Here is a 19,273-nt window from a genome sequence, read left to right as displayed (position 1 = left end):
TACTGTCTTCTTAATGCTATATATGCCAAGAGTTCATCTTTTCTCCAACCGAGATGTAACCACGCAGGACCACAGCAGTTGGCTGTAACTGTTTATTATATTCATCCATCCAGCCATTTTCCAACACTTATCAACGGCCAGGTCGCGGAGGCAGACGGAGAAAAGAGCATCTCCAGGTTTAAGTCATACAGAAACAACAGCCAATAGTCACAAGATACCTGGCTGACATTTGCTTCCAGTACTTTCATCTGCAAGCTCTGCGCTGCTGTCCTGCCTCTGCATATTCTGGAGGATAACGTCGTGGCATCTCTGGCCATTGAAGGTCAGGTTCCTTAAGCTTTACAAGGAACAAACAAAAATCTTATTTAATCAGTAGGTGATTCATTACTTGGAATTTTTGAATGACAAACAATATTAAATCATCCAAAGTTGTAATGTAACAATTGTTTAGAATTATTCTATATTACAATATCTAAAAATGTTTGCCTGCTTTAAATCAAGGTTTATATATATAAAAAGCTCCATAAACACACATATTAAGAGTAACAATAACAATGTATAAGAAGCGTATGCTGGTCACGCCTCCACCGGAGTTGTGGTTGTCATGGATTCAAAAGTCACTACTGAACAGGAGGCTGTCCATAACAGAGAAAAAAAAGTGCTTCCTCAGAAAGCAATTTTGATGAAATGCTAGACCTCAGCCATTTTTGAACAATGGCCATGTTTCCTCTCCTCCAGCAAAATGTTTCTGACCCACTTTTCCACGAACGAGCGGAACCTCGTCCGTCACATGAACCTTGTGCTTGATATGCAACCTTATCTGGTGGTGCCTTGCCACGGGGAACAGTCCCAGCGGTTGTCGTTGCCACTGGTTGACCTTTGCCCCCCACACACGACAGCTAGCAGTCTCTAGCAGTGAGACTCCTTGTCATTGACCGGGATATAGCCGTCCTTTGTCAGAGTAGATTTGTGATCGAGGCTGTCACCGTCTTCCTGCGGGAGGTTGAGCAGACTCTCCCGCTCCTGCTTGGTCTTGGGAAGGTCACTGGAGGGAGTGGTCAGCACAGCCAGACGCTGGAAGCAAACCAGAGCTCACTTAGCAGCTGTTATTAGTCTTTAAATATGTACATAAAGAATGTGTTTGATGCCAGATTTCTTTTTTAAAAAATCCTCCTTTAGTTTGACCCTGAGATGCGACAAACCTCTCGCAGCGTTCCAGGCGTCCGACGGAGTTTCAAGACCAAGAAGAGAGGGATGCACAACATGGAGGACAGAGCCAGCATCCAGCCGAACGCGTGACCCCACCAGGGGTACTCGTATTCTTTGTTGTACTTCAGAGGCGTGTACTTGATCAAGGCGAAGGCAAAGGTTCCCTGGAGCAACAGAGAGAGAAGGAAGAAGAGGAAGACAGCTGTGAGGTTCATGATGAATGAAGGGGCGATCATGACAGGTTGACTTGCTCATGCGAAATAAGATGAAGGAGACACATGGAGTGGACGGACAAATAGCTAAAATAACCATTGTGGCACATACAGTGGTGGAAAAATATTTTGGGACACCGCATCTTTGCGCTAATGGCAGGACAACTTAATATTAATTAATAATGTAATGGTTTACTTATTTTTTGTTCAGTATTGAACACATTCTCTGCTATTTTTGACTTAGATGGCTGTTCATGATTTTAGTGTTGTTACTTTTTCTCGTAGAAAAAATTGTATTTAATGCAGCCACAACTTGTAAGTTTTTTTTTCCGAGAGTTTGTGAGATTGTGTCCAATTTTTGAGTCTTTGAGTCCACCGTGAAGCTTCATTAAATTCCAGCAGGGGGTGCTGTTGTCTTTCCCAAACAACTCACGAGGCAGGTGGCGGGTGTCAGGTACTTCCAGCAGAATTTCATGAACGCGCTGGGCCGATAACCAATCATGTCCTCGATATTGTCGTAAAACCGGTCTGCACCTGCAAAAAAGAAAAGTCTTTAGCAAGAGTGGAGCGTAGCGACACCACCAGAGCAGCTCTCGCTGACCAAACATCAAGCACAAAATCGTGCCGAAGCCCTCACAGTCCGATAAACAGTAGCTAGCCATGTTGACATCCTCGCGATATCAGGTGAACTGTAGCTTCTAACAGCTCCAGTGCTAGCAGCAGCTAATATGCTAACACACACCGCTTCATTTTATGAACATATTTCAAACAAAGCAAACGTGTACTCCTTTCCTCTAGAACTGCAGCATGTTGCTAATAAGAATTGCTAATTTACCAGGATGCTACCAGGCTTACCAGGACCAAAGCTCCGGTGCTAGCGGTAGCTAATATGCTAATGAACCCCTCACACACTTGCTTCATTTTATGAATATATTTCAAACAAAGCAAACTTTATATACTCCTTTCTTCTAGAACTGTAGCTAGAACTGAATCCCACAAACATGCAGCGAGGGATTCAGGGATCGAAAGGAAATATCAGGTAAAATCAAGATTTGTTTTTACAGATTTGCTGTTATAAACACACTGCAGTTTACTCTTTAAATAAAAAAAGTTAGCCATTGACTGTTGCGACTTGATGAGCACTGCTACAAAAAAGATCCCGCGAGCGCACTCACCATAGATCCAACCGATGGCGGCAGATTCAAACACAGCCACAAAGAGCAGGCACATCCCACTGGAGGCGTAGTAGTCAAAGAGCTGGAAGACGTACATCCCGCCCTGAGGGAGCACAAGCACAAGTCAAACCATCAAAAACACTGACTCCACTTCACTCCACGTGTTCAATGGACAGTTTTGTCTCAATGTCAACCCGTGACAGATTTAAAAAAAATGACACAAATGTTCTCGATTAGCATTCAAAGTCCATCACAAAAATTGAATTAGATTTTATATGAGAAGAACTTGGAATATTAACATACATTTTTCTGATTCAAACAAAAATAAAAGTTAAGAGTTAAGATAAGAGTTATGGTAATTTATGGTAATTGTTTTAATGAACTGTTAAAATACATAAAAAATATACTACATATACTAACAACAACAACAAATAATAATCGTCAATTTAAGTAAATCATGTTGCAAAAAAAACTGCCTTATATCGGAATATATGAAGTTATTGCACAAGTGACAGGGTCTTTTAAAAAGGAGCAAAAATACAAACTAATTCTGAACCAATATGCTCCAACTGAGCACATGCCGCAGGACTCACCTCTGTCAACATGATCAGCCCCACCAGGAAGCAAACAACGGCCACCACCAGGATTAAAAGCTCTCTTCGGTTCTTGCGGCGAAACGTGGAGGGGTACATGTCCACGATGGCAGTCACCAGACTCTCCACACACACAAACTGAGCCGCAGCGCAAGTATAAGGAGTCAGAGGTCATCAAGAACACCTTTATGTTTTGAGTGTGCCCCTCACTTGACTGTCCAGTCCCAGGAACACGATCATGATGAAGAAGCAGCAGGCCCAGAAAGTGGAGAAGGGCATCATGGACACGGCGCGCGGGTAGGCGATGAAGGCTAAGCCGGGACCTGTGGCGCACAGACGACACCCGTCACACTTTTAAATTCAACCTCACTTGACTGTGCGCTGGTGCCGACCAGATTCAGCCACTTGCGAGATGGGTACGTTCTGCTCGTACGACATGAAGCCCAGGATGGAGAAAATGGCAAAACCAGCCACAAAGCTGGTGCCGCTGTTCAGGAAGCAGAGACAGATGCAGTCCCTGGAAGAGATAAACAGAATGACTGTAAGTCTGAGAACGTTTGGGCTGTACATGTGAGCACCTGTAACAGTTGTTGTCGTATTTGTTGTAGCTCCCCAGGGCCGTGAGGCAGCCCAGGACGATGGCGAATGAGAAGAAGATCTGAGTTCCCGCCTCCAACCAAACCTATCAGACGAAGACAGGGGAGGAAATCAGACTCACAATGTGAGAGGAAGAGAGCTAAAAATTCAGGTGATATCGAAGAGACCATGCGAAAAATAACTGGTTCAAAGAGATCTGCTCTGCTGTTGCTGTGGACCAGCTAGTCACAGATCTACCCCTCATACTAACAGTCGCCATGTCATCATACAGTCTGCACCTTGGTTCATCCCTCACCAACTCACTCTCACAAGAAAGGTGTCACATAGTACAGAGTCTGGCATCTGAGGTAGTACCTCAGTATTCTATCTGTAACTTTCTGCCTGGCTCGTTGGTCTAGGGGTATGATTCTCGCTTAGGGTGCGAGAGGTCCCGGGTTCAAATCCCGGACGAGCCCTCACTTTTCCTGAGCTCCAGAGGGAACCGTCCAAAGGAATTAATGAAGCATGTCATTCAAGGGAAAGTCGAACACAGGGGTCACCAAACTGTTCCAGAAAAGGCCGCAGTGCATGCAGGTTTTTGTTCCAACCCACAAGCTCACACAGTTTAACCAATCCAGTGTCAAGCAGCAACTAGCAGCAGCAGATTACAGATTACCTGGTTGTTGAAGCTGTGTGTGCTTAATCGGTTGGAAGAAAAACCTGCAACCCCTGTGGCCCTTTCTGGAACAGTTTGGTGACCCCTGGCCTAACATATCAGCATGCGTGCTCTGTGTTTATGTCGTCCGTATTTGTGCAAAGCTTAATGCTGGAGCAGTACCACCAGAAACCGTTGGGGGCAGTGTTGCTGTTACTACCCGATACGTAGCTCTAATGAGACAGGAAGAAGAAATAACAAAGGAGGAAAATCTCTGTCCTCCAGTGGCGATATATTGAACAGTCTCACCGACCAGCGCCTCCTACGACGCTGCCTCTGTTTCCTCTTTTGTACAAGAGCTACATGATCAACACTTGCCATATTGGTTTTGGAGGTTGTTTTTGTCAGATTACATGTGACGCTGGGCTGCTCCCCCTGGTGGATATATTGGTGAACAGCAATACCAACGCAATAAAACATGGACGCATGTGATCAGTGACGGTATCATCGTTTGAAAAGGACAGGTACATTTTCGTTCATAAAGGGGGCATATTGCCGTGTCCTCACCCATAAAAATCCAATTTCCTAAAGGTGAACTTGCCTTGGCTTTTTAGTCCACGTTTATGAACCACTCGGAGTTTCCAGCATTTTTTTATTTCTAAGTTTCTGTGAGAATGTTGAGGGTATAATAGTGGGTTGAGGTGACTGTTCACCTGTGTGAAGGACCCAGGAGAGGTTCGAAGCATCTTAACCAACAGTTAAGACCTTCCTGTCATTTAAAGAAACATCTTCTCATTCAACGCAGTCCAGTTTAGAGATTGATCGATAAATACATTGCTTTTATTCATCCCACGATCGGTAGCAATTGGGGCACAATGTGACGGAGAGTGGCACCAATGTTGGTGCTCGAAAGAAATTTCTTATCTACAGCACAATAGTACCTGTGGATCGGCGAGTCTGGCCAGGTCTGGGTAGAGATAGAAGTGGATTCCTGCCATGGCTCCTGGTAAAGTGATGCCTCTGATCAGCAGGATCACCAGCATGACATAAGGGAAGGTTGCGGTGAAGTACACCACCTGTCATGAAGCACAATCATTCAAGAATTTACTGGGTAGTCGAAAGACTGCATGTTCAACCAATGCAACTGCCAAAACGTGCTTGGGCTCCCAATTTCAGCCTTATCCTTTTCATTGTGAGTTCACATTAGATGTTGGGGTGGCTATGTCTTCCACAATCCTGTCTCAGGAACAGATATGGCCAGCCCATGCTTCTCTTTTTGGGTTCCGTTGAGAAGGAGCTGATGGTGCAACTGGTCCTGGACCACAGGAGGTCAGGACAGGGCTGAGCCCTCTACAGCATCAGAGCGTCCACCACGTCTGTTCACACATAGCCACACTTGTTTAGGTCAGGGAGGAAGAGAGGGGCACAGTTACAGTTAGGCCATTTTCCTATTCCAGGATTGCAACGCGTTTTGCTTCCAGGACCAAGCTTCCTCTCACCCACCTCCAATGGGGGTTCCTTACCAAGGGGGTGGTACTTAAGGGAGCTGATAATATTGACATCATCAGCTTGTTCACTTCAATAAAGGGAAAACAGGGACTGGATCCTAGCCCATCTACTTGGGGTGAGAGGTGAGGGACAGCCTGGCTGAAGGAAAAAGGGAACCTATCTTTGGATTAGGGTGAAATGAAAGCACCTCACACCATACTAGGCTCTTCAAATTAGACTATCACCTCACACAGTTGAAGGGGACCTCGCATCTGGGCATGCTCGGTTTGCAAGGGATCGTAGGATCCAAAAACATCTCAGTAGAGTATCGTTTTCATATTGTGCCTTCACCTTGCCCGTAGACTTGACTCCCTTCCAGATACAGAAGTAGCACATGACCCAAGCAGTGGCAAGGCACAGGACCAGGTCCCAGTTCAGAGAGCCAATGTGATCGATGCCTGAGGAGATTCTCAACACCTTGCGTCTGGAACAACAAACTAAGTTTAGAATGATGCTTGTACTTCACGAGAAAGAAGAAGCAGTCTTACTCCCAGAACTCCATGACCGGAGACGTGGCGTTCTCGTAGTGCATGAATGTGCCGTTCACCTTCTCGAACTCCCGACAGGACTCTTGAAGGGACAGAAATCATGTGGTCAGCATTCCGTTTCCACTGCAGACGGGCCAATAGCCAACCGTGACCAAGACTTAAGAGGCGTTAAGCCAAATCAGAGAGTCAGGTTTGGCACTTCCACTTCAGTGAGTTCATTCACAAGGTTATACGAGTCAATGACCCTCATGGGAGAAGGGAGAACTACCTCTCCTGTACACACACACACCTTTGGACTGCTTGACTTGCATCCAGGCTTTTAGCTAGGAGGGTGTCTGGGTGTCTGCAAACATGGAAAAATGGACATCCAATTCTTGCCAGATTACGCTGGTATATGGTGGCATCTGGCAGCCAAACTCCAGTCGAGAATCTGCCGTCCATTCTTTCATGTTTTGCAGACGCCCAGATGCCCTCCAAGCTAAAAGCCTGCTTGCATCTTGTGTATATGCAGCTGGTCATCGAAGAAAAATGTGGTCAATGTGGAAAAATCACCTCTGTGTACAACCAACATTAGCCGAACTACAGCTATACTAGGTCTGTTCATTCAATGGATGACTCTCTGAATAATCTCCACAGGCTCTGCATTCCACCCTAGAGTGTAAGGCAGTTTACAGTTCCCCAATGTTGTCGATCCGTGGGCAATCTGAGAGGCAATGGGCTGACAAATCTAGTGACAATGAAGACCATGGAAGTAAAGGGTGATGTGATGTTCTTTGCCTGATGTGTGTGTGAAAACACACAGATTAAATCAGCGCTGAAAGACGTACTTGTGTTCCAGGTGTTGTTGCAGGAGGCCCAGGGCAGGTTCATGGTGAAGGAGTTGAAGAGGTAGAAGATTCCCCAGGCCAACACGATGATGTAGTAGACATTCAACAGGGCAACAATCACTTGTGTCGCATAGCCAACTCCTGCAGCAACAAATATAAAAGCTGAAGCCACTGTGGCGACTCAAATCGTGTAGATGTTACGCAACACATTCTCATTCCAAAGGTGTCAAATAGCGGCTGACAATAGCGAATTTTAAGTCATTTATATCCCAGAGAGACACCAGTCAGTTGCCTGCTTGTATGTTGATGCATTATGCGCCATATCGTGCTGCCGAGAGCAGTGCGTCTCATAGAACCATGGAGCCAATCTCTACTCAGGATGCCTTATTGGAGGCCCCTCAGTAAACACTGACACATACTGTATATAAGTGCAATGTATAGCAACTATAACTCCCAATCGGCACAAACCTTCAGCATGATGTAACCACAATGTGTGGAAAACATTAAACTCTGTTGAAACACAATGCGTCAATATGTGACGCGGAGGGCTGATTCTGGCATCCACTTGCAAATGCGTCATGAAAATGCGTTGCGTTACGATGCTAGCACCAGAGTGGCGACCGTGATAGGTCACGCACTGGAAAGGCTTTTGTTGTGGGCGGCTTGCGACTTGACCACACGTGACAATTGTGCGAGTGGCGGAATGGATCACCTTCAAAGAGCGGGCAGATCTTCGTCCAGCAGGTGATTCCTCCTTCGCTGGTGTACTGACCCATCGCCGTCTCCAGGAAGAAGAGAGGGATGCCACATGTGAACAGGAAGATCAGGTATGGGATGAAGAAAGCCCCTGGCAGGAGGACAGAAGGGTTTCAATACAATGCAGAACCTTTTCAGAAACTGTGCCTAGAACATTCGAATGGAAATATGAGCCTTCATTGGCGGCGTGAACAGGGATACGCCTGATGCCACTGTGGCACCACTGGTGGGAGTCTCAAGTCATAGTTTTAGAACATTCGCTTTCCACTCAAAATAAAATGGTGTTGTCTCCAGAGGCTGCTGCACGTCGCGGGTCTCACCTCCTCCATTCTTGTAGCAGAGATAAGGGAAACGCCACACATTGCCCAGACCAATGATTTCTCCTGCCACCGACAGGATGAACTCCATCTTGTTGGCCCACTGACCCCGACCTTTGAGCTTCCCCTCAGTGGTGGGCACAATCTCCAGGGCCCTGCTTTGGATGCTGGAGCCGTCCATGGGAGTCTCCATTTCTCGCTGGTGTCCTGGATCATACAAAGACAATGAAGATGAAGAGAAGGAGCGGATGGATGGATCGCCTGATAAATCGCGCCTCTCTAAAACTTTGGTTAATCTTTCGGTTCTTCTCCTCTGATCGGCCGACAAATGGACTAAATTCAACGTTCCCTCAGAGGCGAAGTGCCCAAGCACAGACCCATAAAGTATTTGTTTACTGGACTTCTAATGTAGCCACCTTTATTTTTGTGATGGTCTGACTCTGATCTCATCATAAAGGCTTTGATCCTGTGATCATGCAGAGATCAAAGTCAAGGTCTTGTTGATTAAAACGGAATGAAATCCAAAACAGAAGGGAAAAATGCTATAAATAATGTGTTTTGTCATGTGATATAAAACATTGATTTCCGCCCCTCTCCTCTTCTCTGGCAGCGGCGCTGCTCGTTAACGCGGCGGCCATTTTATGACGTGACCATGTTACAAGTGCGTGGAAGCGGGTTCGGACTTCATTTCGGGGCCAGTGCTACTGAAAAGAGTTTCCCTGTGTGGAGGAAACAGACGACTCACTGACTGTGCTCACTGCTGTCAGGTTGCATTAACAGGCCTCTCGACAGAAACACACTCACAATCGGGCCTCACATGGCACAAACCCATGTTCTGACTCATCACTTTCTGACCAATGTTGGGGAAAAAAAAGACACGTTTATCTGAGGAGGAGATGGGAGGTTCGCTGGAGCAGAAGTTTTATTATCTGTGGTGGATCATCACAACTGTTCTGCTCCATTAATAAAGAGGTATGAAACTTAGGGACAAGAATTTGTCCTGATCTTAACTTCCTGTGTCTAGATCGTTCATGTTCCACCTTTATTCTCTTGTAAACAATCTGCGTGCACACGTCTTCATTTTTCACTCCCAGTTTGTCACATGACCAGCTCTCCATATTTCAGTTAGAAGACAGGTCAGTCACCAGATCAAGCTCCGGTGCCCTCTCAAAACTTCGGCCAAAGAAAGCTGAATAAACAGTCACTTGTTCATTGTAGGCTGGAGTCTGTTCCAGCTACTCGGGGTGAGAACACGCTGGAAAGGTCTCCATTCCATCGCAGGATATGGACAACGACTCACATTCACATAAACAATACATTGCCACAAATTCATCTCAGTGCATTTGTAGCCCATGGGAGGAAACCAGAGTAGCTAGAGGAAATACACAAGCAACAACTCCGGCTGTGAGGCTTACGACTACATTGTGCTGCCTGTTAAATGCTGTTCATATCTATCTCTGGGAATCCCTTCTGTTTTAACTGCACTTGAATGCATCATCATGATCGCCGCTTGGTTGTTTTGCAGACACGTATGTTCCCGTCCAAAACTGAAGCATCTCCTCGGTGTTGTTCGACTGAGAGGAAGGTTGATGGCGTTGCCGCCAGCAGATTGTGATTGAAGCGGCGTGAAGCCACAAGTGTGACTTTGTGTTGAATCAGAGGCTGGACTCGCTCCGGGGGCCAAAGTCTGCGAGCCAAATTGTGTCCCAGTTAAAAATAGAGTCTCTTGTTTTCAGAAAGTGCTTTGGTGGGAACGAGGCACGGAAGCCTTTGACTCAGTCCTGGCATGTTAATAATGATTGCTTGAAGGCTTTAGTGCGCGGCCGAGCCACCTATTGACCGGGGTGAATGATTGACAGAATCTATTTGTCCTTCAACTCCTCATAAAAAAACTTGTTAAAGTCACAGTCCCCCTGACAACTGACCAAAAAGCTTCTTAACAAGTTGTTCCGTGGAAGCTAGAGAATTAGCAGTTTGATGTTAGCGAGGATGTTTTTTAATGGGTGCAACTCACGTAACATTTGTGTTGCTTGTCAACATGAATGGTTAGCAGATGCTACCTAGGAGGGACAAGCTATGCTCTTCAAAATACAGGATAAATCATATCAACAGGAAAGCTAGTTTCCGCTGAGATGCTAGGAGATGCTAACAGCGTCTTGTGCACATGACCTGGAGGCTTCAGTCGCACAGGTCCAGGCCACGCAGGAGCCATAATATCCTGCTTATGTTGGGAAGACTTGAGAACAGCTGGGCCTCTTTGCACATCATGCTGCCCCTGCAACCCAACCTCAAATCAACGTGGATGAAAGTGGGTTCGAGTCTGTCAAGAGCTCAAGTCTTCATCGACATTTATTTCAAGTCAATCAGATAGTTTTGAACATTCAATTCAAGAGTCAAAAATAGAAAAGCCAAAATTCTTGTCATGACATTGTTCCAGGGGGAGTAAGGGTTAGGGGACCAGATCCTTTACGGGAGGAGGCACCACTCTGTTCAAGATCTCTCGGTTGCACTTTGATTTGCAAGATAAACACGCGAACGACCTCGACTCTGACGGATGGTGCGAGTGGAAAAATACTCCAATCGATCCGCGTGTGACAAGTTCACCACTTCAGCGGCTCAAGCGGTGCAACTGCTCAGTACCACCAACAACAATCATGCCTTTGAACGCAAGCATAAAAGCAGATGTTTGAACAACAGTTTTGTCACAGCACTGGATTTCATTTAGCGTCCTGCTAAAGCAGTAGCTGGTCACTGCTGCTGCTGCTGCCACCCTGCCTGCACTCTCGTTCTCACCTCCTTCCCATTAATCTGGATCTTGCCCCTGAATACAGTGAAAACAGTTTTCACCCCCTCATCCTCCTCCTGCCTCCCTCTCTTTCCCACACACTCCATTCCATCACATTCCGCTAGGGAACCACACAACACTAACCCAACTTTGACACTTGCTCTTGGGATGGACGCTAATCCGCTTCAGGTTTGGAAGAGAATAACAAAAAAAAAACAGTCAATTTCTGGAGAGATTTAACTAACACGAATAATTTGGATTTCCAGGCCACATCATTGAAGAAGTAATCCTGCAACAGTAGTTGTACTTCTGCACTAAATCAGCCAAAACTCTCTTTTAATGACTAGTAGCTGAAGTCAGAGAGAAAGGAATAATACAGTGTAGTGAGTGTGACACAGTGGTGGGCCGTACGTTTTACACCAAGGCCTTCAGCCAAGTCAGGTCATGTTCACCGTGAGGCCAGCTGGACGGCCTCGCTGTCCCCAACTTGTGATTCGATTGGCTATAGCAATATATGCTGTGTATAATGCATTTTGAGAAAATACATAAAAAATGAAATTCACTTTTGTGATAAATTGCTGATGATTTCTGGGTGTGTTGAGAAAGGAAATGTGAAGTGAACTGCAGCCAAGGCACGGATGAAGAAGCAGTGTCGACGGTAGAGGAACTCACCTTTCATGATGTGTTGGCTTCAGGGGCGCTCAGTAACCAGCCGTCGTGGAGGGGAGTGACGCGTGCAACAGTGTGCCATGAGCTTTTCAGCTTTCTCTGAAGGCCTCCCTGTCCATCCCGATCAATTTAGAAACCCCCCCACCACCGCCTCTTACTAAGCCCCACCCGCCTGCCTACCAGGACACAAACAATTGCAGCAATCTCGAGGTCTGCTCAGTCTCAGCGTGGTTGGCTGATTGCGTAACCTTTTGACTCGCACTCATTCTCCCAGGGCCTTTATCTGAGGAGAACAAAGGATGGAGGGGCTTGTATTTTGGGGTTTGGGGGTGCACGCTCTAGGTTTGACGTGTTGCTCAGAAAAGATCTGGACCAGATTCACCTACTTCAGTTAAGGATGAATTTGTTTGGGGTTTTGATGACCTTGAAAATGCCCTCGATTTGGACCTGTTGCAAACCATCCTCACTCCCGCGGTGGACTTTTCCGTCCTATGCTTTAGCGCTGATGCAGTAGGTCAGGGGTGGACAACCAGAGGCTGAGAGCCCCATTCTTTTACTGTACTGCTGAACAGAGCCACATGCTACAAACCTGTCAGGCTGTGAGGCTTCACCTGAGCAGCTGCTCACCTGACTCAGTATAGCGGTTACAGCTCATCCCTGTGTGTCACAAGGTTGCTGGTTCACGACCGGCGCTTGTGTTTTTTCAAATATATACGTTTCACGTAATCCTCCTGGAAATATCAAGCGGCGTAGACAGAAATGTGTGCGCCATTGATTTGACCTGTTTTGACTAGTTTCGGGAGACTAGCTCTCCCACTGGGTCAAAGCCAGTGGCGTCTGAGAAGCAAGTTGCAGCTGGCACATTTGAGACATGAGGTACGGCATCTTCATGTCCCATCCTGTCCTTGTGCACTGCTTTCTTGTCTTGAACCTGGTGTGGCAGAAATTCAATTGTTTGTCTCCTGACACGTTTCTCTCTCTTCTCTGCCTGACTTGAGACCGTGATGGTGGTTGTTTTTTTTTTTAATCTCTGCATTGATCCTGTTTTTTTCCTTTGTTTAAGGTCGGATGCGAACCTGGAACCGAGACATGCGCTTTACCACCAGGTCACTTTTGTTGAAATGGACACTTTGATTATTTGAGTGACCACGATAGTAACATTTCTGTGTGATGTGGGCCCTTTCTGCTGGTCTGAGCTAGGACCGTTGATACCTAGTGCCCCTGTGGACGTGTTGGGGGTCGCACAACATTCAATAGTTTCCATTATAATTAATCATGTGTTTCTATCTAATCGTACCTTGTCGTTTTATTATGAATTAATCGCGATTAATCGCGTTTTAATTCTTGATACTAGAAGGATCAAATCCAAGTTGAATCTGTACTAATATGAGTACACATCAGTGGCGACTATTTTTGGACTTTTTTGTGCTCTTATTTGGTCACCTTCGTTATGGACAGTTGGTTGTTGTGACGTCACATTACACAGTGTGCAGCACCTGGTGTAGAACTGGTGTAATGTTTGATACAAACAAGGTTGAGGAACATGTCTTCATGAAAACAAACTGCATGCAGTTAAACCTGAGTATATCTTAGCTAGAAAGGTCACCAAAACATCAGTCTTTGTTTATTTATGGTTGATATGTGTCAATTCACAAATTCAGAATACTTTTATTTCAATCCCTGAGTGAGTCGAGAATCCTCAACCGTGTAAGTTTGTAGTCGTGGCAACAATGTCTCGATGGAAAGCACATTCAGTTCTGAACTTCATTGGTTTCAATTTGATCCGGGAAAAGTATAAATAAAGGGAGTTTGAAGAAATAGTGGCACTTCAATGGTCAACCATGGTGTGGCCCGTGCTGAAACAGTGACCTCCTGTGTTGAAAGTCGGGAGCCGCCGGACTAATATTCGTCATGAAAGGGGTATTCTGGGTGATCGCTCCACCTGTTTGAACACAGACGAATGTAAAAGGCTTCTACATGATGTTGAAGGTTGACCTCGGCTTCTGTCACTCACATCAGCAGCTCCACGAACCGAACATTCTTGTTCAATGCTTCGATCGCCTCCATCTCATCGTCCGTCAGTGAAAAGTCAAATATCTGCGAAGAAAAATCACACACTAGCGAGTTGTATTGGTTTACATTCACGTTTTCTGTCCTTTAAGGGTTAAACAAAGTGAAGTCAATCGTGTGAGAGTCCAGGGTGTGATTCTCTGGAGCGCCACTAGAGGCAGTGTCTTGTATTGTCCCTAAGCGTTAGCGGTTGTCTGAATCTGAAGTCCACTGTCCGTGACTCTTAAAAAGTGGCGTATCTCCAGCATTTAACCTGGAAGTTGTGACGGATCCGGTCGGGGTTGAAGCTCTTGGGAATCACCACGACTCCTCTCTGGACGTTGAAGCGCAGCGCCACCTGTGCGCTGCTCTTGTTGTACTTCTTACCGATGGACACCAGCAGCTCGTCCTCCAGCATGGGCGGACTCTTCAGGTTCACCCTGAACCGAAACACCCAAGGTGAACAATCAGCTCATGAGTTCCGAAGGAATCTTGTGCATATAAATAGACAAATGTGAGACTTGAAATCAAATGAAGAAACAGGCAGGTAATAGGTAATAAAAATGAACATACAGTGGCACCTTGTTTCTCGACCACAATCCGTTCCAGACGGCCGTTCGAGAAGTGAATTGTTCGAAATCCGAATCGATTTTTCCCATTACAATGAATGGAAAAAGAAACAATGCGTTCCAAGCCTTAAAACAGTCTTTTGTAGGAGTGAATGTAGAGTGTCTGCTGCAGGTGGCTGTTCCTCTATGTGTGTGGCCGCTGCATGTGGGAGGGGTTGCCGAGTGAGTGACGTCTCTCCAGAAGGGAAGAGGTGCCCGGTGCGTGTCCAGCTCTGAATGTGCGCTTCTGTGCAGTTTGGCTGTGACAAAGTCATAAACCAAGTCACGCTCTGTCCCAGACTCGCCTCATCCCTGTCCCAGCTCCAGCCCACAACAGGACATCAAACCCTGGAGTGAGCGCTCCAGCACCTCCCCTGTGACACTCTACCACGGTCCAGTGTGGAGACAGGAAAGGCTTTACACCTCAATATGAAGAAAAAACAGTCAGTAAATGGAGCTAACGGGACACGTCTGCATACAGAGGCTGCGTTATACACAATAACAAAGCGCGTTGTGGGTCAGCTGATCGGTCCACGCACGTTATGTTTTTCCGGCTTTTTTCGGGGGCGTTCGAGTTCTGGATTTTCGTTCAAAATCCGAAGCAAAAAAATCTCGAAATTTTTGTTCCAACTCCGATTTGTTCGAAGTCTGGGACGTTCGAAAACCGAGGCACCACTGTAAATCCAAAAAATATAGATTTTCTTAAAAACAAACCTGGAATCTATTTCTTTAGTTAAGTATGTTTGCCTTTTTGAAGTGTTTTTAATGCAATTCATTCAATTGAAGATATTATTTTAAAAATTGCTGCTGATTTCCAAAACTGCATTGTCGAAACCCAGCAAATCAATCCGGTCTAACAGTCGCATATTTACTAAGGGGCTGATGGAGGAGGATCGTGTAGTCCTGTTCACAAGTGATACGAGTGGATTGGTGCCCAAACATCAGTCATGAGTTGAGCCAAAAGACAAAGCTTTAAAGTGGCGCACCAGGAAGCATCTCTGGAGGAGCCGAGAGGACAGTAGCCCACGATGACGATCTCATTCTGACGGCAGAACTCCAGCAGTTTGGGCTGTGTGAAGTAAGGATGGCATTCAACCTGAACAAAAGGGAGGAAATCTGAGTCAGCAGATTTGATATTTGCCGCTTCATGCGAAGAATCAGAATCAGAATAGAATTATTGCCATGGATTGATTTGATTGAATGAAGTAGTGATTCACTCATATTTTGAGTTCTTCACACAAGGCGGAAGGGTGGAATATTCACGTCAAAGTGTGTAAAACTGTCTCATTTGTGTTTAAGAGACGTCAGCCTTTGTTAGCATGCCAGTATTTGGCTGCCTCTCTTCTCCTTGTTTACACCATGGTCACGCCTCAGGGTGACTCCAAAGTTAGACAGTTCATGTGTTTCCAACAAGTTCAGCTTTGTGACGGTTTAGTTCATGGACTCCAAGACGAGCACAACCCGGTGAGATAGCACAACGGCGGCCGGCTGGAGGATTACCTGGTTGGACACGGGCTTGTATTTGAGTCCGGGTTTGTTGAGCAGCAGTTCCAGCTGTCTGCGGTTGAAGTTGGAAACCCCCAAAGATTTGACCAGACCTGCGTCCACGCACGCTTCTAACGCCTGCGGGGAGAACAAAACAAAACCTCAAATATTGGTGGTCCGTTTGGAACCAGTTTGAGCCGCTTGTGGAGAAGTTTGGAGAAGTAGTGAGTGCCTTGCTTTGCAATCCCTGACGGCCAATACACAGGATGTGAAGACCGTCTGAGGAATAACTGGTTCATTTGTCTGGGCAGAAGACTCTCGGGAGTAGCTGTTTGCGCTGCAGCGTCTCTCACTTCAATGTTTGACTTGAGAAAACAACTGGCTTCCCAGCACCGTTGCAGCTCACCACATAGGTGTCAGTTTAACAGCCAGTGGGCGGCGTGTGTCCCCCACATTTTTTGCCAAGATCAGCTAAAGCAGGTAGCGCAAGTAGTTTGATCTACGGTGGCCAGAAGTGGACAGAAAGTCTCACTTAGTTCAGGAGAAATGACAAATATTTCACTTTTATTTCACTTAAAACAACATCTTGGCCCTCCCCCTTCTCAAAACAAACTCAGTGCGAATACTTTGAACCTCACCTCCCAAGTTGCGCGCAGATCTGTCTCGTGGTAGATGTATTTTCCGTCCTTGTCTTTCGGATAGAATTCCTTCCCAGGCTGAGAATAGAAGGTCACAGGAGAAGCTTCAGGTCAGTCTTTCAAATCCACATTTACACGCCTTTTCGTGTTAGTCTGTGTCAACAACAGCTCATAAAAAGTCTGATAATCTCAGTCTTATCTCTGACCTTGAACGCCATCGGAAGCTCGATGATGTACAGGTCCACATAGTCCAGTTTCAAGGCCTTCAGGGTTCGTTCCAAGGTCGGACGCACCAGCTCTGGGGGGTGGAAGGTGTTCCACAGCTGAGGAGATATTATTTTGGATTACTTCCCTCCACTGGACACATATGCACACATCTGAGTCCCACACCAAGAGAAACGTCAACAAACCAACCCGCTCACAACGCAAAGTGAGCACCAAGCCTGGAACCACACCACAAGCACAAACACACAACAAAACTCACATCTCACCCTTCATTCTGTCAAGACAAACCCCGAATCACACATAAATATTCCCAAAGATCAACAACAAGATGCACAGCCAACACACAGAAATACTTCTTTTCTTTATCTTTAGCTTTCTCTTCATCTGACACCAAGACATACACCAAAATATATCCACACCATGAGATGAGACTAACTACTAAGACCAACTCCAAACCATATGCCTGGCACATTTATCGCCTATAAACTACACCAGAAGTCCATGGCTAAAGACCAACACCAAAATATACTACAAAATGAACTACTGAAAACACTAAACTCATACACCACAAAAGACACATCAGCAAGTAGATTACACACCTCCATGGCTGACACTAAAACATACAGCCAAAATACAGAGTAGCATAAAACGATAGATGTAAAAACACACTAAAACACACATAGACGCTTGTTACTTTTACGTTACCAATGCATAAACCAAAAATATATCTGAATCAAAACCTGACTGGACTCACCCCAAACCGTACACCAGGCACAACTTTGAATGTCTAAAACTTCGACCATAAGTCAAAGGCTAACAACCAACACCAAAACACACACCTGACATGGCACCACATAATAACATCCAGTCATATATGTACCCACACTGAAACACAAAAGGTACTAGGTTTTACGACTGCTACTTACAAATAATCCCAAAATACACTGCTGCTTACCAACATCGCCAACACGCACACGTATCCTTGTAGGGACATGGCTTGGTTTCTCATTGCCATCACCCTTTCCCCAGCCTCTCTCCCCAAACCTAACCATCCAAAACACATGCCTCACCCAAACCAGGACCATGGATCAAACTGAAACCAATTACAATGACCCAGTTATTTCTCCGTGGTAATGCTCAAATTCAGGCTTCAACTTGCGAGGTCCAAAAAGGCATACGGTCCTCACAAGGACTGTAGTCAAGAAAGGCAGGATAAACAAGTACACACAGTGCCAAGACACAAAGCGTGTTGTGGATCCACACCAAAACACTCATCCACAAACCCCCTCTAAAACACACATCTCTTTACCAATATCACTGCTGTGACATGCTGTCATCTTAAAGCTCTGTGTGTGATCGTGCACGTCCCTCCTCACCTTCCCACAGTAGAAGATGTCCTCTCTCCTCACCGTCCCGTCTGCGATCTTCTCTCTGATGGCTTTGCCCACCTCGTGTTCGTTGAAGTAAACCAGCGCGCCGTCAAAGTGCCGGTATCCCACCTCGATGGCCAGCTTGACGCACTCGTACGCCGTCCCTCTCTTGGTCTGCGCGCACACACACACACGCACACACACCGTCACCACGCTGAACCAACACCAGAGCCGTCCCCTCACCGTCCGAGGGTCTCCGTAGGTGCCCAGTCCCAGCAGGGGGATCCTGTTTCCGTCCCGGAGAGGGACGCTGTGGCTCCTGGCGCTCAGCTCCATGACACCAGCTCGACAGGCGACCGCTCTCCGCACCAATCGATGATTTATTCCTGGAGCAAAGTCCACGACCTTTGAATGTTTACCCTGCGGTGGGAGACGGGACATTGGAGGGGCAGCACCAACCGCTTTGATGATGGTTTGAAAACATTTTCATTCAGATTGAAATTTGGATGTGAATCATCAGGGCTGAAGAATTTTAATAAAGAAAGTATCATAATGTAATAAGTACCCGTTACATTGCTAATATTGGTGAAAGTTCACTTTGTATTGACTTTGATGAAACATTGCAAAGGTCACGTTTGAGGGATTGTGTGTTGCTAACAGTTAGCATTGTTAACAATTCATCACAGCATGAAAAGTAAACATGAAGCCTGACTTTTCTTTAAAAATTATCTGCAAGATTATCATTATTATTATTATTCACAGTCGGTTAAGTGTTTCGTGTTAGCTTTGCACAGATTACTTTGTTCAATATTTCGATTTTACCCTTCCTTTACGTTGCTAGCGTTGCCAATTATTGGCATTTTACATTGAAGATTTTTTTAAAGCATAAATTAGCTAGATATAATGGTTTACTAAATGGGGCTATCGACAATGCTAACTGTTAGCATCTCTAGCAAGGTTAAAGACAATTAAAAATGCATATCTTTTGCCTGGCTGTTACTTAAAAGTTTGATGTATCCTCAATATCTCTAATTTTTTGCACTCATATTTAGGGTTTCATTGTTATTTTGGACAATAAAAAGGTGCTA

The 19,273-nt window shown here is 45.7% G+C and overlaps 2 protein-coding genes and 1 non-coding gene across 3 annotated transcripts; 1 reads left to right on the top strand and 2 right to left on the bottom strand.

Moving 5' to 3' along the window:
• Positions 1-90: 90 nt before the first annotated feature.
• LOC128770615 (sodium- and chloride-dependent GABA transporter 2-like) lies at positions 91-11,950 on the bottom strand. The gene is made up of 15 exons (XM_053885284.1): positions 11,814-11,950; positions 8,360-8,563; positions 7,996-8,130; positions 7,284-7,424; positions 6,457-6,538; positions 6,260-6,392; positions 5,362-5,496; positions 3,768-3,871; positions 3,582-3,706; positions 3,400-3,512; positions 3,190-3,327; positions 2,597-2,699; positions 1,855-1,955; positions 1,203-1,373; positions 91-1,074 (listed from the first exon to the last, which is right to left on the bottom strand). Exons 1-15 carry the CDS (start codon positions 11,818-11,820, stop codon positions 910-912), a joined length of 1,857 nt encoding a protein of 618 aa, XP_053741259.1. The 5' UTR covers positions 11,821-11,950; the 3' UTR covers positions 91-909.
• trnap-agg (transfer RNA proline (anticodon AGG)) lies at positions 4,170-4,241 on the top strand. Its single transcript has one exon. It is a non-coding gene; the product is annotated as a tRNA-Pro (tRNA).
• A 1,312-nt stretch (positions 11,951-13,262) lies between the features above and the next one.
• Positions 13,263-18,576, bottom strand: LOC128770663 (aldo-keto reductase family 1 member D1-like). The gene is made up of 9 exons (XM_053885412.1): positions 18,429-18,576; positions 18,192-18,359; positions 16,797-16,913; positions 16,591-16,668; positions 15,968-16,090; positions 15,454-15,563; positions 14,134-14,299; positions 13,825-13,907; positions 13,263-13,752 (listed from the first exon to the last, which is right to left on the bottom strand). Exons 1-9 carry the CDS (start codon positions 18,519-18,521, stop codon positions 13,710-13,712), a joined length of 981 nt encoding a protein of 326 aa, XP_053741387.1. The 5' UTR covers positions 18,522-18,576; the 3' UTR covers positions 13,263-13,709.
• Positions 18,577-19,273: the final 697 nt, after the last annotated feature.

This window comes from Synchiropus splendidus, chromosome 14 (assembly GCF_027744825.2).
Source record: "Synchiropus splendidus isolate RoL2022-P1 chromosome 14, RoL_Sspl_1.0, whole genome shotgun sequence".
Taxonomy (NCBI): domain Eukaryota; kingdom Metazoa; phylum Chordata; class Actinopteri; order Syngnathiformes; family Callionymidae; genus Synchiropus; species Synchiropus splendidus.
This window is presented reverse-complemented; position numbering and strand designations above follow the sequence as displayed.